Source organism: Nematolebias whitei, chromosome 8 (assembly GCF_014905685.2).
Source record: "Nematolebias whitei isolate Nwh7 chromosome 8, NemWhi1, whole genome shotgun sequence".
Taxonomy (NCBI): Eukaryota; Metazoa; Chordata; class Actinopteri; order Cyprinodontiformes; family Rivulidae; genus Nematolebias; species Nematolebias whitei.
Genome location: NC_056505.1, coordinates 28,913,594 through 28,930,505, shown reverse-complemented (window position 1 = coordinate 28,930,505; position 16,912 = coordinate 28,913,594). Strand labels below are relative to the sequence as shown.

Sequence of the window (16,912 nt, the reverse complement as noted above, 5' to 3'; positions counted from 1 at the left end):
TCTTATCGAGATACTCAAAGCTCTTTACAACACAATCTGCGCCTCATGTACTCATTCATACAGCACTCTACTAGATCTGTACAAAGAATAAGCAGTGATTTATCACATTCATGCACCAAAGGGACACACATCGGAGGCAATGAGGGGTTCAATGTCTTGCCCAGGGACACTTCGGCATGTGACTGCTGGTGGAATCGAACCCCCAACTCTTGCACTGGAGGACAACTGCTCTAACTCAGCCACAGCCGCCCCAAGGGTCATTTATTAAGATGATAGTTTTTCCTTCTTTCAAAGGTGGTGCTTTGAGGTTAGGTAATTTATGAATTATTAATCATTCATATCATCCATTCTATAACATAACCCCCTACATATCATCTCTAACACACACACACACCTTTGTCATGTTTGCAATTAAACTTTGCTGCACTCATGGAGTCTCGCATATTTTTCAAGTCTCACAAAGTTGGAGGCAAATACACGAGCATCAGCTCAGCACCTCTGTTTCCATGGAAACTAGCTCTCTCTACGCTCGTGAAACAGCTTTCCAACGCAGACACACACACACTTGTGTTTTATTGTATCTTTGTGACACTCAAGGTTGTACCAGCTACCTACTGACTCACAACAAGATGACTCATCTGCTGTGAAAGCACTCAGCCGTGCCCATGTTTGTTTGAGAAGCAGATCATGTAACCTGAGAGCTAACTCACAGCAGGCGTCGGTGTGTTATTTTACTGACAATGAACTACAGCAGTGTTTCTCTGACTTAACCAGAACAATTCAGAGTGGCATGGCTGGGAAATGAAGTGGAAGCAGTTTCAATTCCTTGATTAAAAAAAAAACTGTAAAAAGAAAACAGTCGAATTAAGAAATGTTAGGAATTACTTGTAGTTGTTGCCATCTACAGTAAGTATATTTTAAAACAATTAAGCACCTCGATTTGAATTTATTCACACTTCCACAGTTTGATTTTGTGAGTGTGCGTGTGTTTTAGCAACTCTGCAGAGTGAGTGTGTTAAATATTTGTGTACAACGTGAAGTGTGTCGAGGGGGAGGGTTTGAGAAAAAAAAAATCCAAGAACAAAAGAAGACAGACACTTGATCCTCTCACCTGGCTGTCTACAAACCACTTACTTGTGTGTGCTGTTCTTCCACTAGCACAATACACAGAGAACAAGCATTTTTACCATCAATAATGTAAATAACTATAAATAATAATAAGAATGTAATAAGTCTGTTGGAGTCAGCCTCCCCACCGTCACAGACATCTACACCTCCAGATGTAAGAAGAGAGCCACCTGCATCATGAAGGACCCCACTCACCCAGCACACACTTTTTGCCCCGCTCCCCTCAGGAAGGAGGTTGAAGAGCATTAAGTGTAGAACCACTAGACTGAGGAACAGCTTCTATCCTCAAGCTGTTCCTCATGACTCTCTAACCAGGATAACCACTGTAAGGAAAAAAAACAACTGTAATGCCACTTTAACTGGTGATATGTGACTTATCCGTGCTGCTGATGATCCATGCTGCTGATTATTTCATGCTGCTGTATTCATTCATACCCATCTGCTCACCACAGACTCATGTTCAGGCTGCTGTTGATACACATTATTGGTGTTTTTTCATTCATTCAACCTTTATTTATACAGGTTAATCCCATTGAGCCTCGGGGACTCATTTACAAGAGAGACCTGATAAGTGTTTAGCATATGTCTTAGTGTATGTATTAGATCCTTATGTGCTATTTCTTTTTATACTTTATATTTTTGCTATTTTTGGGTGTAACTGGGACCTTGAGTACATAATTCAATTGTGCCTCATGTACCACGTGTGATGCGAATGACAATAAACTTGACTTGAACTAGTAACTTTAACTTTTATAATGTGAACATTGTGATAAAAAGAAAAAGTTCAGTGATCAATCAGGCTATCCATCCATCCATTATCTTCACCTGCTTCATCCTTTTCAGGTCACGGGGGTCACTGGTGCTCGTATCCTGCAGTCACTGTGTGAGAGGCGGGGGACACGCTGAACATGTCTCCAGTCCATCACAGGGACACATAGAGACAAACGAGACAAACAACCATTCACTCTCTCACTCAGCCTAACATGCATGTTTTTGGTCTGTGGGAGGAAACCGGAGTACCCAGAGAAAACCCACGCATGCACGGAGAGAACATGCAAATTCCACCCAGAAAGGACCCGGACCTGGATTTGAACCGGTGCACTTGCTGAGAGGCGGCAGCTCAACCAGCTGCTCCACCGTGCTGCCACCAGGCTTTAATGCTTTCTTAAAAATAAATAAAGCTATCTAATGAAACAGCCATGAACAAAGCAGCACACAGTTTATATTGATGTGAAATAATACCCCACATTATAATATTTGTATGTTTTTAATTATCTGTGTCATGCCGGGAGGGGCTGGTCTTGTGTGAACGCCCAGGCTGAAAACTGGTCTCTGTACAGTTGTGGCTTCATGTCTTCTGAGGTGAGACTTCCTGTTTGGACATACAATTTACACAATTGTCAATACACAAACGTAAAATACTCATCAGATAAAATATTTTTACAGAGCATCTCATATTTCTCGTGCACATTCTTACCCTGGGGGCATCACTCTTAGCTCTTTGCCGCAGCTTCCCAAGACTTTTGTGCAGAGTCGTATTTTCCTGCTCCAGAACTTTGATACGAATGCTGTTTGCCTGCAGTTGTTGCTCCATGTCCAGAATCACATTTCCTGTACCTGTTATGTACAAACAAGCATGCAAATATTGTCATTATACTCAAAAAAGTGACATTAGTATATAAGGTAATTTGCAAGTAATCTGTGTTAAATTATCATTCTGAACATTAAAACGTTATAGCTGCCATTGATGGGCACATGAGACACTGGTGCTTTAATGGGAGTTTTTTTTAATTTTTTTTTATCACTGAACAAGTTTATTAATAAAAACTGTAATGTAACTGTGCCTACTTTGTGGTTGGGCCAGAGTCCAGTTGCTGAGCTCTGGGAAAGCCACCAGCAGCCTCTCCCTCTCTCTTAAAGCTTGCACACGCTCCATCAGTTCAGACACGCGCTTCTTCAACTCATCTGCTCGTGTTTCTGTCGTCTGCTTCTCCTGTTGCAGCTTTTTACACAAATTCTGAGGAGAGAGGAAAATAACCACATCACCATGTGTTAATAACAGCCTTTTGTATTGTATTTATGTGAGTTATGGTCATTTAGATACCTGTTGCTGAATGAGCTGAGCCTGCTGTTGTTCGTTCACCTCTGACATCTGTTGCAGCCGACTGTCTAAGCTCATCTGTGCCTCCTCCTTCTCTGCCAGCTGCCTCTGCAGCTCCTCACACTCTTCATCGAGAAAACTGACCCTGCCTACCAGAGACTTCTGCTTTGCCTGCATTGACTGGACACACGGAGCCCCCTTCATAAATCTATTGATTACGGTGACAGATGATCTTTGCTGCGACACTGACCTCTTGTTGACGGCAAGCACTCGTGTACTTGGCCTTCTCCTTGTCAAGAAGAAGCTGAGCGTCAGAAAGTTGAGCCTGGAGCTGCTGGACACATCTGCAAGAAGTCTCCTTCTCTGTTTGCAGGTTCTTCACTTTGTTTTGTAGCTCAGTCTTTTCTGTTTCTATAAATACATTAAAAAGTGCATTGTGCAGTTAAAAGTATATAAAGATAAATTAAATTTTGTATCCTTACCAAATTCTTGTAAGGCCTCTTGCTGCAAGGCTACTTTCTCCATTAATTGGTTGATGCGCTCCTCCAAGGCCAAATTTTCTGTTAAAATAATACAAAAAATGATCTCGGTAATTTATTACAGTGTAAACTGATGAGCTATTGAATTTACTACCTTTCTTAAGCTGCTGCTGCTCATCTTGTAGCCTTTGCTCGTTTTCCTTTGAGGACCTCTGAGCTTTCTGCAGAGAAAACTCTAACCGGACAACATTGGTTTGGTGCTTTTCTAACTTTTGCTTGAACTCCTTCTGCGCTCGGTCCAGCTGAGACCTGAATGAGTCTCGGTCTGCTTCGGCCACTTGAAGTTTTTCTTTAAGAGGCTGCACCGTACCTCGGACATCCTGAAGATGTTTTGCCAGTCGGCGCATGTCCCTGAGCTGCTCGTTGGCCCACTGGGTGACATCACCCGCTGTCATGTGTCCCACATCCACGGCGTCCTCCATAGCTGCTGAGAGAGGCTGCAGAGACGAGGGCAGACCCTCAGTTTGAAACAAATCTATCAAAGCAGCTCCCGTGGTTCTCAAAAGGGACTGCACTTGATGGCATGCGTCACAGGGAATCAGGGATGATTTTGTCGTCTGACAGCTTACGTTACGCTGTTCAGCTTTAGAATAACATGGGGTGGTGTGGGTGAGACTGGAAGGTGCATTATTCTGTGGCAGAAGGTTAAAAGAACTTGTTGAAGACCAGGCAGATGTACAACGTTTATTAAAGTTAGTCTCTGAGCTACTTATAGAAGAGATGCCCGACTCCGTCTTTGTTGCATTATAGACAGGTGTCTTCATCTTTTCCTGATTTGTTTCCTATAAGGAAAAATATAATAAAACAAAAATACTATCATCATATCACATGTTAACTTTTGACAGTATTTGTCATCTCTAAAATTACCTTCTTGTTAGTAAACTGGAGTAAATTACACCAGTAGTTCCTAACCACAAGACCAACTGAGAGGCATCCTTTCTGCTGGCTCGGCTCTCTTCTGTGTCTGCCCCTCTGTTGCTCAGCATAAACGCTGACACATTGTAGAAGAAGTACAAGTCTTGTTCAAGTAGAGGAGAAAACACAGTGTTTAAATACGCTTTTTAATAATTACCATATGTAACGAGATTTATTACCTGTCAATCACTAACTCCAGTAGAACAATGTGAGAGTGCTGATTGAATACATCCTCTCCATCCACAAAGTCATACTCCTCCAGCAGAGTCACCATGTCCAGATTACAGGAGAATTTGTCCGGGAACTTCCAAGAGGTGAAGTGGACCGGCCCGGTTCTGGAAAACACGTCCAGAATTGCTCCCTGGATGTCGACCAGGTCTTTTCTGAGGCTCTTGATACAGTCCTGACGACCTAAGAGCTGACTCATGTCATACAGCTTTTATTTTGTTCACTCTCTCCAACAGAGCAATGAAAAGGTCGAGCTTGTTGGCACTGTGTAGCCTTGGTAACGGGAAAACAAACGGTACTCAAAGTCCCAAAATGCTTTGCTGCTGCATGTTTCCGGAAGTAATACTCCTCCATTTGTTAACGATAGTACGACTCGGTCAGTGTTCAACCTTTTACAAATTATTGGTTTTACCCATACTGTATTGTATTTCGAATGCAATTTTCGTCATAAATTCGCTTTAAAGACGCACATACTGTTTCTATCGGCTTTGTGTTTTTCAGGTTTTCATAAAAAGACAAACCATGCCGCCTGGGCCTGTTCAGATCATTCAGCCGGAGTCCAACAAGGTAAGGCTACAAAGTTAGCAAACGTTAAAAAAACTAAACCAGCAACGCATCTTTTCAGTCACCGATTATTGAACAAAAATGTTAATTTCAGATTCTCTTTAGTCTGATACAAATCTACTAAAAATCCCAAAATAGCTACCACCTAGCTAAACCTGTTAGCTTGTGAACGTTAGCATCCAGACAGCTACTGGCATTTTGCCATTATTCAAAAAAAAAGAAAAACTTAAACGTGGCCTCTTTTTTGTAATAAACTAGAAATAAATGCTGACTTATGAAAATGGTAACACTTTATTAAATTTCAATTTTGTAAAAGTTGCTTATTTGATAACACAGCGGTAGCTTTTATAAACAGTTATGGAAAATGTAAAAACAATTTTTCCAAGATCACATTATATTTATAACTTTGATTATTCGAATGCAGCTTTAAGCAGCTAGATATTTAGTAGTTCTGCCAGTGTTTTGTTTGGTCAAAGCTTATTAAATGTATATGAAGCCGCAAAACCAGATTCTAATTAAATATTTATAGATATTTTCACATTTTAAGACAAAAGAAAAGACCAGCTTCATGTAAAATAGGGAAAAAAAATCTACTTTTACCATTTTATAAAAATTAAAACTGAACTATGCAGGCCAGTGTGCGTTTTCATTTAAATTGAAGTAATACATTTAAAAACGTTGAACTGGAGGTAAAACTTAGATCAATTTGCTGAATCTTAAAATGAAAGTAAATTTACTTCCATTTACTTTGACTTTGTTTTTTGTTTTTTTGTTTTGTTTTTTTACTGTTGTCGAATTGACTTAATATTTCTTCTCAGCAACTTGCCTTCAAGCTATTAAACATTCTGGTGGATTTGAGAGAAAGATTGCATGGTTACAGTAGAAATCAGCTGAAATCAGCTAAAAGAAGTGGCTGACAAACTACTAGCATGATGTAGTCAACAAGTTTTACTCCTTCTATTAGTAATACCATTCACATATTTGCCAAAGAAATATCAGGGAACTGCTTATGACCAAAGCTTGAAAGTGCCACTGCAGAGGAACCACAGAGCTGTAGGTTGCAGACCCCTGGGTTAAAGTTTGGATACCTATATGTTTCAGGCTTTTTTACATTGCATTGATTCCCCTTTATTAAATCTAACATTGACCTGGTTATAATTACAAATCTTGTCAGCAGAATGACGTCGCTGCAGAAGAAACCCCTGCTACAAAACCCATTATTGGGATCATATATCCACCTCCCGAGGTCCGAAATATTGTTGATAAGACAGCCAGCTTTGTTGCCAGGTGAGTAACTCTAAACATCATTGATGTAAAATCATAATTGTTCAATTCCTAAACTTTTTACTTATTTCATCCAGAAATGGACCTGAGTTTGAAGCAAGAATCCGTCAGAATGAGATCAACAATCCTAAATTTAATTTCCTCAACCCCAATGATCCGTATCATGCGTATTATCGTCACAAGGTCAATGAATTTAAAGAGGGCAAAGCACAAGAACCATCTGCAGCTGTACCTAAGGTCATGCAGCAGCAAGCTCTGCAGCAGTCCCAGCAGCTTCCACAAAAAGTAAGACGATTAGTACACTTTTCTTGTTCTTTTTATAATGCTTATAATTATTTTTGTGGGTTTTAATTCTTATTAATGATAAATATTATTTATTAGGTGCAGTCACAGATGATACAGGAGACAGTGATTCCCAAAGAACCACCCCCTGAGTTTGAGTTCATTGCAGATCCTCCATCAATCTCAGCATTTGATTTGGATGTTGTCAAGCTCACTGCTCAGTTTGTGGCTCGCAATGGACGTCAGTTTCTCACTCAGCTTATGCAGAAAGAACAGAGGAACTACCAGTTTGACTTTTTGCGGCCACAACACAGCCTCTTCAACTACTTCACCAAACTGGTTGAGCAGTACACAAAGGTGACCCTATAGATTATGCCTCTCTGATTTTACTGGTGTCATCTTTTAAGGTTGAAACACTGCAGCCTAATCTTGTCTTTGACCTTAGATACTGATCCCTCCTAAAGGTCTACTCATCAAACTCAAGAAAGAGGCAGAGAACCCAAAAGAGGTCATGGACCAGGTAAGATCTGTTTGACAAAGTAAATCTAAGTTCATAGCCAGTTTTTTGTTCTTGATTGTGCATTTTTGGGCACAAACATTAGGTGAGATACCGCGTGGAGTGGGCAAAGTATCAGGAGCGTGAGAGGAGAAAGGAGGAGGAGGAAAGGGAGAAAGAACGTGTAGCATATGCCCAGATCGACTGGCATGACTTTGTAGTGGTCGAGACTGTGGATTTCCAGCCCAATGAACAAGGTAGTGCAACCCCAGTAGACGTAAACAGATAAGCCTTGAAATCTAGCAAGAATGAATTTTTATTGGCTTTTTGTTCTCCTAGGCCACTTCCCACCGCCTACTACTCCAGAAGAGCTGGGTGCTCGCATCTTGATCCAAGAGCGTTATGAGAAGTTTGGAGAAAGTGAGGAAGTGGAGATGGAGGTTGAAAGCGAAGATGAAGAAGATGAACGTCCGGATCGAGCTGAAGGCCAGCCATCTCAACCTGATCAAGACACTCAAGTGCAGGACATGGATGAGGTTAGAACTGATTACCAAATTGTAAATTAGTCGATTGAGACTATTTTCAGTAACAGTAGTGTTGGTTTATACATTTTTTAAAACTTATGCAATTCATGTTGGTAATTAATGGTTTGATAGTAAGAACATTTATGAGCACCACTACGACATAATAATCTATGGTTGCTTCTTCAGGGATCTGATGATGAAGAGGAAAGTGTGAAAGCTCCACCTCCACCAGAGAACCCCATGCCACCTCCCTTGCCTCCAACTCCAGACCAGGTTATCATCCGCAAGGATTACGATCCCAAAGGTAACCTCCTTCCTCAGAAGCATGAAAACTTAAGGCTTGTGCGACTGCACAGACCATTCAATCTTTAAGCTTCCTTTAACCTTTCATAAATCACCGATGAAGCTGCCACGCCCCGTTCAGATGTGAGTTTTGAACAGAACCTAAAGAGACGCGCAGCAGAATTCTGCTGGTCTGAAGGAGCGTGATGCATTAAATGTGTGTCGGACATTTCCTCCGCGTCATTTACTGTAATGAATTAACTCACTTAAGCGATCCTCTTTGTGGTCAACTTTTTTTAACTAACTAAAAGTTACTGTTTGTCATCATCAGTACTCCCTCTGTAATCTGTAGTTGTTTTAATCCCACAAGCAAGCCAAGTTTTTTTTTTTTCCACACTTTAGCCAGTCCGGCCCTGTTACTACCTTGCTTGGAGGCACAGAGGCCCATCAGAGTTAGGGTGTCTCTGACCCCCCTCGTTGCCTCGATGTGTCTTCTGAATGGACCAAGGTGCCCAGAACACGTCTCAGTCCTGGACTGAGGCGCGTTGTGAATGAGGCTTTACAAGCTGTTACTTTGCAGAGGGTTTGTTCAACTCATGCTGGTTTTTCTTTCCCCTCAGCCTCCAAGCCTCAGCCTTCAGCTGCACCTACTGATGAGTACCTTGTTTCACCAATTACCGGTGAGAAGATTCTGGCCAGCAAGATGCAAGAGCACATGCGTATTGGTCTGCTGGATCCTCGCTGGCTGGAGCAAAGAGACCGAAGCATCAGAGAAAGGCAGACAGAAGATGAGGTCTATGCTCCTGGTTTGGATATTGAGAGCAGCTTGAAACAACTTGCTGAGAGGCGTACCGATATCTTTGGTGTAGAGGAGACGGCCATCGGTAAGAAGATTGGGGAAGAGGAAATTCAAAAGCCAGAAGAGAAGGTGAGATGACATTTCAGACCACTTTTCATTTTCAAAACTGTCAGAACAGCTGGATTATTAACAACTCTTTTTGGGTTTGTAACTTTTGTTGTTTTTCTACTTTCATCAGGTTACCTGGGACGGCCACTCTGGAAGCATGGCTCGTACGCAGCAGGCAGCACAGGCCAACATCACTCTGCAGGAGCAGATCGAGGCCATTCACAAGGCCAAAGGACTAGTGGGAGAGGACGACACTAAGGAGAAAATTGGCCCAAGCAAACCGAGTGAAATTCATCAGCCACCTCCCATTCCCTCTGCTGCACCAAGTATACCTAAACCTACTCCACCGATCACAACAATGCCACGCCCACCAATCGCTGTAAGTGACAAATGTATATATAGTTGCATATAAATATTTTGTGCGTATATACCTTCTAATTTACGAATGTGGTTGTCATGCAGGTGGTGCCTCCTCCAGTGCGTACCACTCTCTTGTCAGCTGTTCCTGTAATTCCAAGGCCCCCTGTGGCTCCCGTGGTACGTCTTGCGCCAGGCCAAGTTCTTACATCGATGCCTCCCATGATTCCTGCTCCCCGTGTCAACGTGGTGCCCATGCCACCAGCACCCCACCTCATGGCCCCCAGACCACCTCCCATGGTTGTTCCAGCTGGTAAGATGAAAGCTTCCACATGCTGAAATAATCTGAAAATAAACATTTATTTGGGAAACAAATGCTTCTATCCATCTTTCCCTGTCAATTCAAACTGTTTCTTCTTTTAGCCTTTGTCCCTGCTCCTCCAATGCCACAGCCACCACCCTCTGCTCCAGCACCACCTGTCCACCCACCCCCACCTCACGAGGATGAGCCCATGAGCAAGAAGATGAAGACTGAAGACAACCTCATCCCAGAGGAAGAATTCCTGCGGAGAAATAAGGTTTGTTGGATCAACAGTATGTTGAAAGTGTGCTGTTGCACGTGGAAACAACGTGAAACTTGAGTCAACTCAATTAATATTTGGGGATTTATTAGTAATTCATACAGACTTTTTTTTGGTTTGATGTCTCCAGGGTCCTGTGGCAGTCAAAGTACAAGTCCCCAACATGCAGGACAAGTCGGAATGGAAGCTAAATGGCCAAGTGCTGAACTTCACCGTCCCACTTTCAGACCAGGTGTGTAAAAGTTCATTTTATTTCTTAACCACCGTTCTGTGTGTATTCAGTTGTGGCTGACCTATAAATGAAACGCCTCCACAGGTTTCTGTTATTAAAGTCAAAATCCACGAAGCTACTGGCATGCCAGCTGGAAAACAGAAGTTGCAGTATGAGGTAAACTTGTATTTGAAGTTTATTTACCCATCTTTTTCAAGCTAAATTAATTAAAATGCCTTGATTAATAAATTCCTGAATTACAGGGCATTTTCATCAAAGATTCCAACTCCCTGGCTTATTACAACATGATCAACGGTTCGATCATTCACTTGGCTCTGAAGGAGAGAGGTGGAAGGAAGAAGTGAGCCGCTCTTCACAAAGAAAGTTGATCTGCCATTCTTTCTTGTCATGTTAGTGTAATGGTAATTTCTGGAATTAAAATGCAATTTAGCAACTTTTTTTTTTTTTTGTTAAAGGACAAGTTGTCCTTGAACTATTGTGTTGATACTGTTTGTCATGTAAGTCTCCTGTTTATGATTTAGACAAAAAGATGCGTTTGCAAATAACTTGGTGTAAAATGTTTGTTTTTTTTCCCCAGTTATTTTAAATAAAGGAACATAAAGTAATAAATGTGTTTTGGATGAGGATATTTAATTGCGAAATGGTGTTGGGATTTATCTGCGTTCTAGACAGCCACTAGGGGTAACCATAACATTACTGGGTTAGGATGGGAGTAGACTGGTCGAGTAGACTGGTCGAGGCTCAGCCTGTCAGCGGTGCACGGGATGACAAGACGCTCCAAACCACTATCAGCTGGTAAATAGAGAATTAACCAGCTGACAGCTCATATCTGCAACAGTCGACACGATAATGTGTAATGTTTGTGCTGGAGGTAGGGTCACTTTAATAAGACTAGTCTTGTAAGGCTAACTTACTACGGCTAGCTTCCCAACATTAGCTAGCAAACGTTGAGTAATTGGGGTTAGCCGTGGAAGCTAACCTGTTTGATGCCCAACAAAACGTTTGCGGGCAGGTCGGCACTTTGGTAAAATCTGATTCACACTTAGAAATCATGGCGTCTGTGCAGTTTGGTTGACTTTTTTTTTCCGGAGGGGGTGGAGGGGGGGCTGTCAACAAGCTCGCTGCTGACGTTAGCTATCCTGGCTAGCCCGATAGCTCTCCTGCTAGCACCGCCATGGCCAAGACGGAGAACGGCCGCCACTCGTCGGACACCAGGAGCATCAGGACCATCAGCAGCAGCCACATCGACGATGAAAGCTCTCTGGGATCCGACTCGGAGATCAACGGCTTCACCAGCGACAGGCAAACCGATAAATATGGATTCATCGGCGGGGCTCAGCAGTACTCGGAGGAGTCGTAAGTTTTGTTTAAAGTCTGTGATTCACTCCCACTGAATGTGGTTCTGCAAGCTAAAACACGGGCAGAGCCATTAAAGCTGTGCAGCTGACAGCAGGGCTGGATGTGGGCTCAGTGTTGTGATGGTTTGTTGTCCCAGACTGGAGATGTGGAGTTTTTTTTTAAATCTCCACTCTGCAAAAGTCCAAACCAGCTGCGTGGCACTTTGTGTTTTAATGTTCAGTATTTTCGCTTTAAAGCAGAAAAGCATGCAGATAAAACCATTAACAACAATCAGCATAGTCCCACTTATCCCACTGTGCAAAGTTTACCCCAGTTTTTCTTGGGTACTGTTTTTCACTGCTTGCCTCTAGAAATCAATCATTTTCAGTCAAGGTGTCTAAAAGCTCCCCCTCCCTTTTGTACTGTGGACCTTAATCCCACAGTCCAGCACTAAATTAGGAAAAGGAGTTGGTGAAAGTTGTGCCAGCCACCAGCTGGCACTGGGTTTTATATGTTCTGGAGATTTGGCAGACTTCAGGCCACATCTCTGGTGCTCTTCACTTCAGGGCCTCTCTTGGCTCGGTCTTCAGATGGTCATACTCAGCAGTTCAGCTTGGCAATGATAGCAACTTATTATTATTTAAAGGGACTGAAAGCCCAATCTCTCGTTTATAACATTTTGTTCTCATCTACTGCATCTAGCCAGCACTTTTAGCTGACAGAAGATTTTCCTAAATATATAAAAGGCAGCTCTTTGATGACATTTTAACCCTGCAATTACAGGCTTGTGTCAGTGAGATAATTACACTATTCAATAAAGCCATCATGGATAATGTAGGTTTGACTTGCCTGCATCATCTTGTTCTTTTGGAGGGCCTAACCATTGCACAGTTCAGTTCTGTTTTCACGTGTGTAACTGAAATGAAATGGACTTTGTTGCACCAATGACTTGCTACAAAACAGCAAACGTCACATATTGTGAATGCATGTTGTTTCAGACACCGCAGCTCATTGTAGCATATTTGATTGTTAGTCTGTTTTGTTTAGCGAACTGCTGATTTAATTTGCAAGATATTGACTCACATTTGGACACTTTTTGTGTGCGACCAGAGCTCAGGACGTGCCCCCAGAGGTGCTCAGGCAACGGGAGGTGAAGTGGCTGGACATGCTCGCCCACTGGGACAAGTGGATGATCAAGAGATTCAATAAGGTCAGACGTCTGTATAACACACCAAGATAAACACTCTGCTTTGATAGTTTGTGATTGTTGATATGTACTTTTTTGTTTTTGAGAATATGATTGAATAAAAGAAAAGTCTGCACACAGCTCCACTTGTTTGGCAAGTTCTGTGTGTGAAATGCTCTCAGCACTTCTCCTAATTTCCATGATTCAGCAGCAAGCCAGGACAGAACCCTGTTTATCACACCGTGTACCATGTGACAAACTATCCGTTTCAGATTCAGGGTGGGGCTGCACTGGCTTTATGTGAGATAATTGTGTAATAAAGGTGTTTTGACTATAAAGATGCACTGAAGTACAAGAAAGCCTTGGAGACTCTCGTGTGAGGACACAGAAAATGTAGATTTGTCCATTTTTTTCTATGAGGATCAAGGTTTTTAATTCTCTACTGTGTTTATTTTCTTAAAACAATTTGTGAAAATCATCAAAACTTCTTTTTTTGAGAAGTGTGCAAGTTTCATATCTTGGAAAACATATATATGATACTGCAATTCAAACCAGTCTAATAGTGAAATATGTACTTCTGGTAAACCAGTCTGTTGCGTCGACTGTGGTTTACGATTATTCACCAAGATTATAGCTGCTCGACTTTAAGTACTTTTATTAGATATGCCCAAGGTTTAGTTGCATGGCTCGGTAAACAAAGTGTACAGTTTGATCCATACAGGATCCCATATTTTTCTTGAGGTTTCAGAGCCAAGCAAAGAATTATCTCTGTATGTTTTGTATTTAAGTAATGCAACATCTAGGAATCCTTGGTTAAAAGCCATTTCCTTCCAATCTACTGCAGTTTTTATGTAATCAGACCGTAACTGGGAAACCTTCAGGATAATTTTTTTTATAGGAGTTGATTAGAAGAAACACAGCTGATCATGATCTTTGCTGATCTGTTTGCTTGTATTTAATGAAATCATAATGTTTGATTTGACCAGTTACTTTAAATTATATAGTGCATTTTACGTTTGTATTCACTCTTAAATGTTATTGTCAACGAATGCTGGTTTGTCTTTTATTAAATTGTAGCCACTGACGTTTTGATCTGAGCTTTCTTCAGATATTCCATTGAGAATATTGTAGTTCTCTTGTTGGAACAATCTGCCTCTGAGACGTTTGTCGTTTCAAATTCTTCTTTGACTCAGGTGAGACTGCGGTGCCAGAAAGGAATCCCTCCTGCGCTCAGAGGCCGTGCATGGCTCTTCCTCTCAGGAGGGAAGGTGAAGAAAGAGCAGAACCCAGGAAAGTTTCAGGTCCGACAACTGCTTCTTTCACTTCCTCAACTTGGCTCTTTTGTTGCTGTTGGTTTGGGCTCGTTTCATTTTTAAATTGTTACTGAAACTATGGATTTGTGCTCATGTTACTTGTTTGGTTGAGAGAAGCCTGAAGAGTTTTTTTTGTTGTTGTTGCTTCAAGTTTGAGCAGGTTCAGACAGTTTCTGCTGTAACTTGTAGCCACCATAAACTTAAAATGCATTCATGTTATCATTCAGTTTTGTGAAATAGTAGTATATACGTACTTGATCAATATACTTATTATGCTCAGCCTTATTTAGAATGAGTAATTCCAATGAAGGGTCATCCTGTGTCCTCCATGTGTGTTGTCAGGAGCTGGACAGTCAGCCAGGAGACCCCAAATGGCTTGACGTGATTGAGAAGGACCTCCATCGACAATTTCCTTTTCATGAAATGTTTGTGGCCCGGGGAGGGCACGGGTGAGCTGTCTCTCATTTGATGTTAAATGCTGACATTTATGATAATGTCTGACATTCACATGGTTTTTATTTTGGTGTCCTACAGGCAGCAGGATCTGTTTCGTGTCCTTAAGGCCTACACACTCTACAGACCAGAGGAGGGATACTGCCAGGCCCAGGCCCCCATTGCTGCTGTTTTGCTAATGCACATGCCTGCTGAGGTATTTCTTTGTCATCTTTGTTGCATTTATCCAGTTCAAACGACGTATTGGGCTTTTAAAGTGGAGAATCTTTATTTAGAAAATGAATAAATACAACTTTCATCTTGGTTAATATTTTTCTAGGTCTTGCTTTTAATTTCTGACCTTGGATAAGTTTAATTTGAAGCTGCGCCGCACAAAGACAAACTGTTCAAGTTGCGTAATATGCAGATAAATCTTAGAGTTTCTCCAGAAGCAGGAAAGTACATCAACTTTTGAACATTATGATTAGTCATGGTGGCTTAACAAACGTTTGAGGTTTCTGAGGTCAATGAAACTCACAATTGCTGCTGATTATAGATGTGTGTTGTGTGGGTGTGTGTATAAACCATTTAAGAAAAATTCAGCCAAAATACAGAAGCAGTGTGTTCAGAAACTCAGTACTCCTGATTCAGTAGCTTGTAAAAACTTTTAGCAGCAATAATGCAAACTAACCATGTTCTGTGATGCTATCAGTGTCGGCAACATGTTGGTCTACTCTTCTTTCTACCATTGCTTCAATTCATTGAGGTTTGCAGGCATTCTTTTATGCACGTGTAGATGAACAGATGCTGGGATATATTCATCATTTAACGCGAGTTCCTCATTTTTCTGGACTGAATAAAACGTGCACTGAATTTAAGGAAATGCAAAGTGAGACGTCATTTAAATTTGACCCATCAAAATGAATGCGGTCATTTATTTACAGAATCAAATTTAACATCAAACATTTACATTAATTTGGCAAATTATGAAAATGACAACAAAGCAATCAATCAGGAAAAATCATACGGCCATGATTTTTCGTTGCTGCACCAACAGACATTTATGAAAACTGTACAACTATGATCTTTTACCCACGTGAATGTGGGTGAGCATTCTACACAGACATTTCTAAATATCTGGAAGAATTTCTACTTGATAGAAAAGTTTAAGATGAAAGATGAAGTTTAAAGGGGAGAAAGATGGTGTTTGAGGTAGAGTGTTGAACAGAACGGCACTCTCCGGGCTTTCTTCAGCTTCTTCCTCACAGTACACTTAGGTGATGAAAACGCCTCTTTTACCTGGAGATGTCTCAGGCGAGATTCCGTTTAACGCACCCTTTCAGCGTCTCCGTAGGATGCTGTTACTCGTCCGGAGTAGCAGCGAGATTCTGTCCGCCACAGCTCACCTCAGTGGAAATGTTATAATCCCATGAAACTCGGAAGAGCTTTTTGTCATGTCAGAATCATCCCGTCTCTAACAGAACTACTCCAGCAACTTCAGAACTCCAGCAGTCTGAAAACTCATGAAGTCTCCGTAAACTCTCTCTCCGTAACTCTGGGAACTCTGAGTAGACCAGGAAGTACTGACATTTTAAAGACTCTTTCCCGGTTCACCTTTGGGATTTTTCATTGGTCAGAAACGACCAGAAGGGGTGTGTTTTTGTGACGTGAGAGGTTAGGCGCAGCGAGAATTGTTATGAGACAGGTCAGAAATGTTCTCACAGACCGAGAGGGTTCTGTTTTGGCGTGAAAAAGAACCAGGTGCAAAACATCTCTATTTACGTCTGAGAGGATTCTAAAACATGACAGTTTTAACATAACAACTTGTTTTTCGTTTGAGTCCAACCTTGGAACGCACACACTTGCTCATTCAAAAGCAGAAATCAGAAACTGCATAATTACTCTGCAACAGCTTTTAACATGAGTTCTAACTTTTGCATGAGAATAAAAACCATTACTCAGTTAATAAAATTGATTAGTTCACTGCAACATCTAAAATGGTTTGAACTAAGACACTTTGATTATCAACATTTGTAAGATAGTAATGATAATAAAAAGAGAGTGTTCTTTTCACTTGAATCTTCAAGAAAGAAAGTCTCAGGATGGGTGAACCTGTATTTATGTAGTCAAATACATGAAATGACAGCTTCTGTCCCACAAGGTTCTAAAGGTCAAGAGTTTTGACCTTAGACTGGGTTTCGACGTAGGCCTTGGTCCACTACA

At 41.4% G+C, this 16,912-nt stretch overlaps 3 protein-coding genes across 4 annotated transcripts; 2 read left to right on the top strand and 1 right to left on the bottom strand.

The window, feature by feature from the left end:
- Positions 1-4,858: 4,858 nt before the first annotated feature.
- Positions 4,859-5,110, bottom strand: ccdc157 (coiled-coil domain containing 157). The gene has a single exon (XM_037680559.1). It carries the CDS (start codon positions 5,108-5,110, stop codon positions 4,859-4,861), a length of 252 nt encoding a protein of 83 aa, XP_037536487.1.
- A 133-nt stretch (positions 5,111-5,243) lies between these two features.
- On the top strand, positions 5,244-10,772 carry sf3a1 (splicing factor 3a, subunit 1). 2 transcript variants are annotated; one of them, XM_037680558.1, is made up of 16 exons: positions 5,244-5,287; positions 5,413-5,478; positions 6,653-6,762; positions 6,837-7,044; positions 7,141-7,398; positions 7,487-7,561; positions 7,644-7,794; positions 7,877-8,073; positions 8,248-8,365; positions 8,964-9,271; positions 9,381-9,629; positions 9,713-9,920; positions 10,031-10,185; positions 10,319-10,420; positions 10,505-10,576; positions 10,663-10,772. In XM_037680558.1, the coding sequence occupies exons 2-16, from the start codon at positions 5,434-5,436 to the stop codon at positions 10,762-10,764; spliced, it is 2,358 nt and encodes a 785-aa protein (XP_037536486.1). In that variant the 5' UTR covers positions 5,244-5,287; positions 5,413-5,433; the 3' UTR covers positions 10,765-10,772. The 2 variants fall into 2 exon arrangements, with proteins under 2 accessions (XP_037536486.1, XP_037536485.1); XM_037680557.1 differs by having other exon boundaries at positions 6,650-6,762.
- Positions 10,773-11,499: 727 nt separating this feature from the next.
- LOC119413637 (TBC1 domain family member 10A) lies at positions 11,500-16,206 on the top strand. The gene is made up of 6 exons (XM_037680693.1): positions 11,500-11,776; positions 12,869-12,968; positions 14,138-14,245; positions 14,600-14,706; positions 14,792-14,906; positions 16,171-16,206. Exons 1-6 carry the CDS (start codon positions 11,595-11,597, stop codon positions 16,204-16,206), a joined length of 648 nt encoding a protein of 215 aa, XP_037536621.1. The 5' UTR covers positions 11,500-11,594.
- The last annotated feature ends 706 nt before the right edge of the window (positions 16,207-16,912 follow it).

Bases quoted from the DNA above. Each gene is read 5' to 3' on its own strand.
- ccdc157 (XM_037680559.1), bottom strand. From the start codon at position 5,110: ATGAGTCAGCTCTTAGGTCGTCAGGACTGTATCAAGAGCCTCAGAAAA.
- sf3a1 (XM_037680557.1), top strand. From the start codon at position 5,434: ATGCCGCCTGGGCCTGTTCAGATCATTCAGCCGGAGTCCAACAAG. The intron at 9,272-9,380 runs GTGAGATGACAT...TACTTTCATCAG, and splicing joins TTCAAAAGCCAGAAGAGAAG to GTTACCTGGGACGGCCACTC. The intron at 10,421-10,504 runs GTGTGTAAAAGT...ACGCCTCCACAG, and splicing joins CCGTCCCACTTTCAGACCAG to GTTTCTGTTATTAAAGTCAA.
- LOC119413637 (XM_037680693.1), top strand. From the start codon at position 11,595: ATGGCCAAGACGGAGAACGGCCGCCACTCGTCGGACACCAGGAGCATC. The intron at 14,246-14,599 runs GTCCGACAACTG...GTGTGTTGTCAG, and splicing joins AGAACCCAGGAAAGTTTCAG to GAGCTGGACAGTCAGCCAGG. The intron at 14,707-14,791 runs GTGAGCTGTCTC...GGTGTCCTACAG, and splicing joins GTGGCCCGGGGAGGGCACGG to GCAGCAGGATCTGTTTCGTG.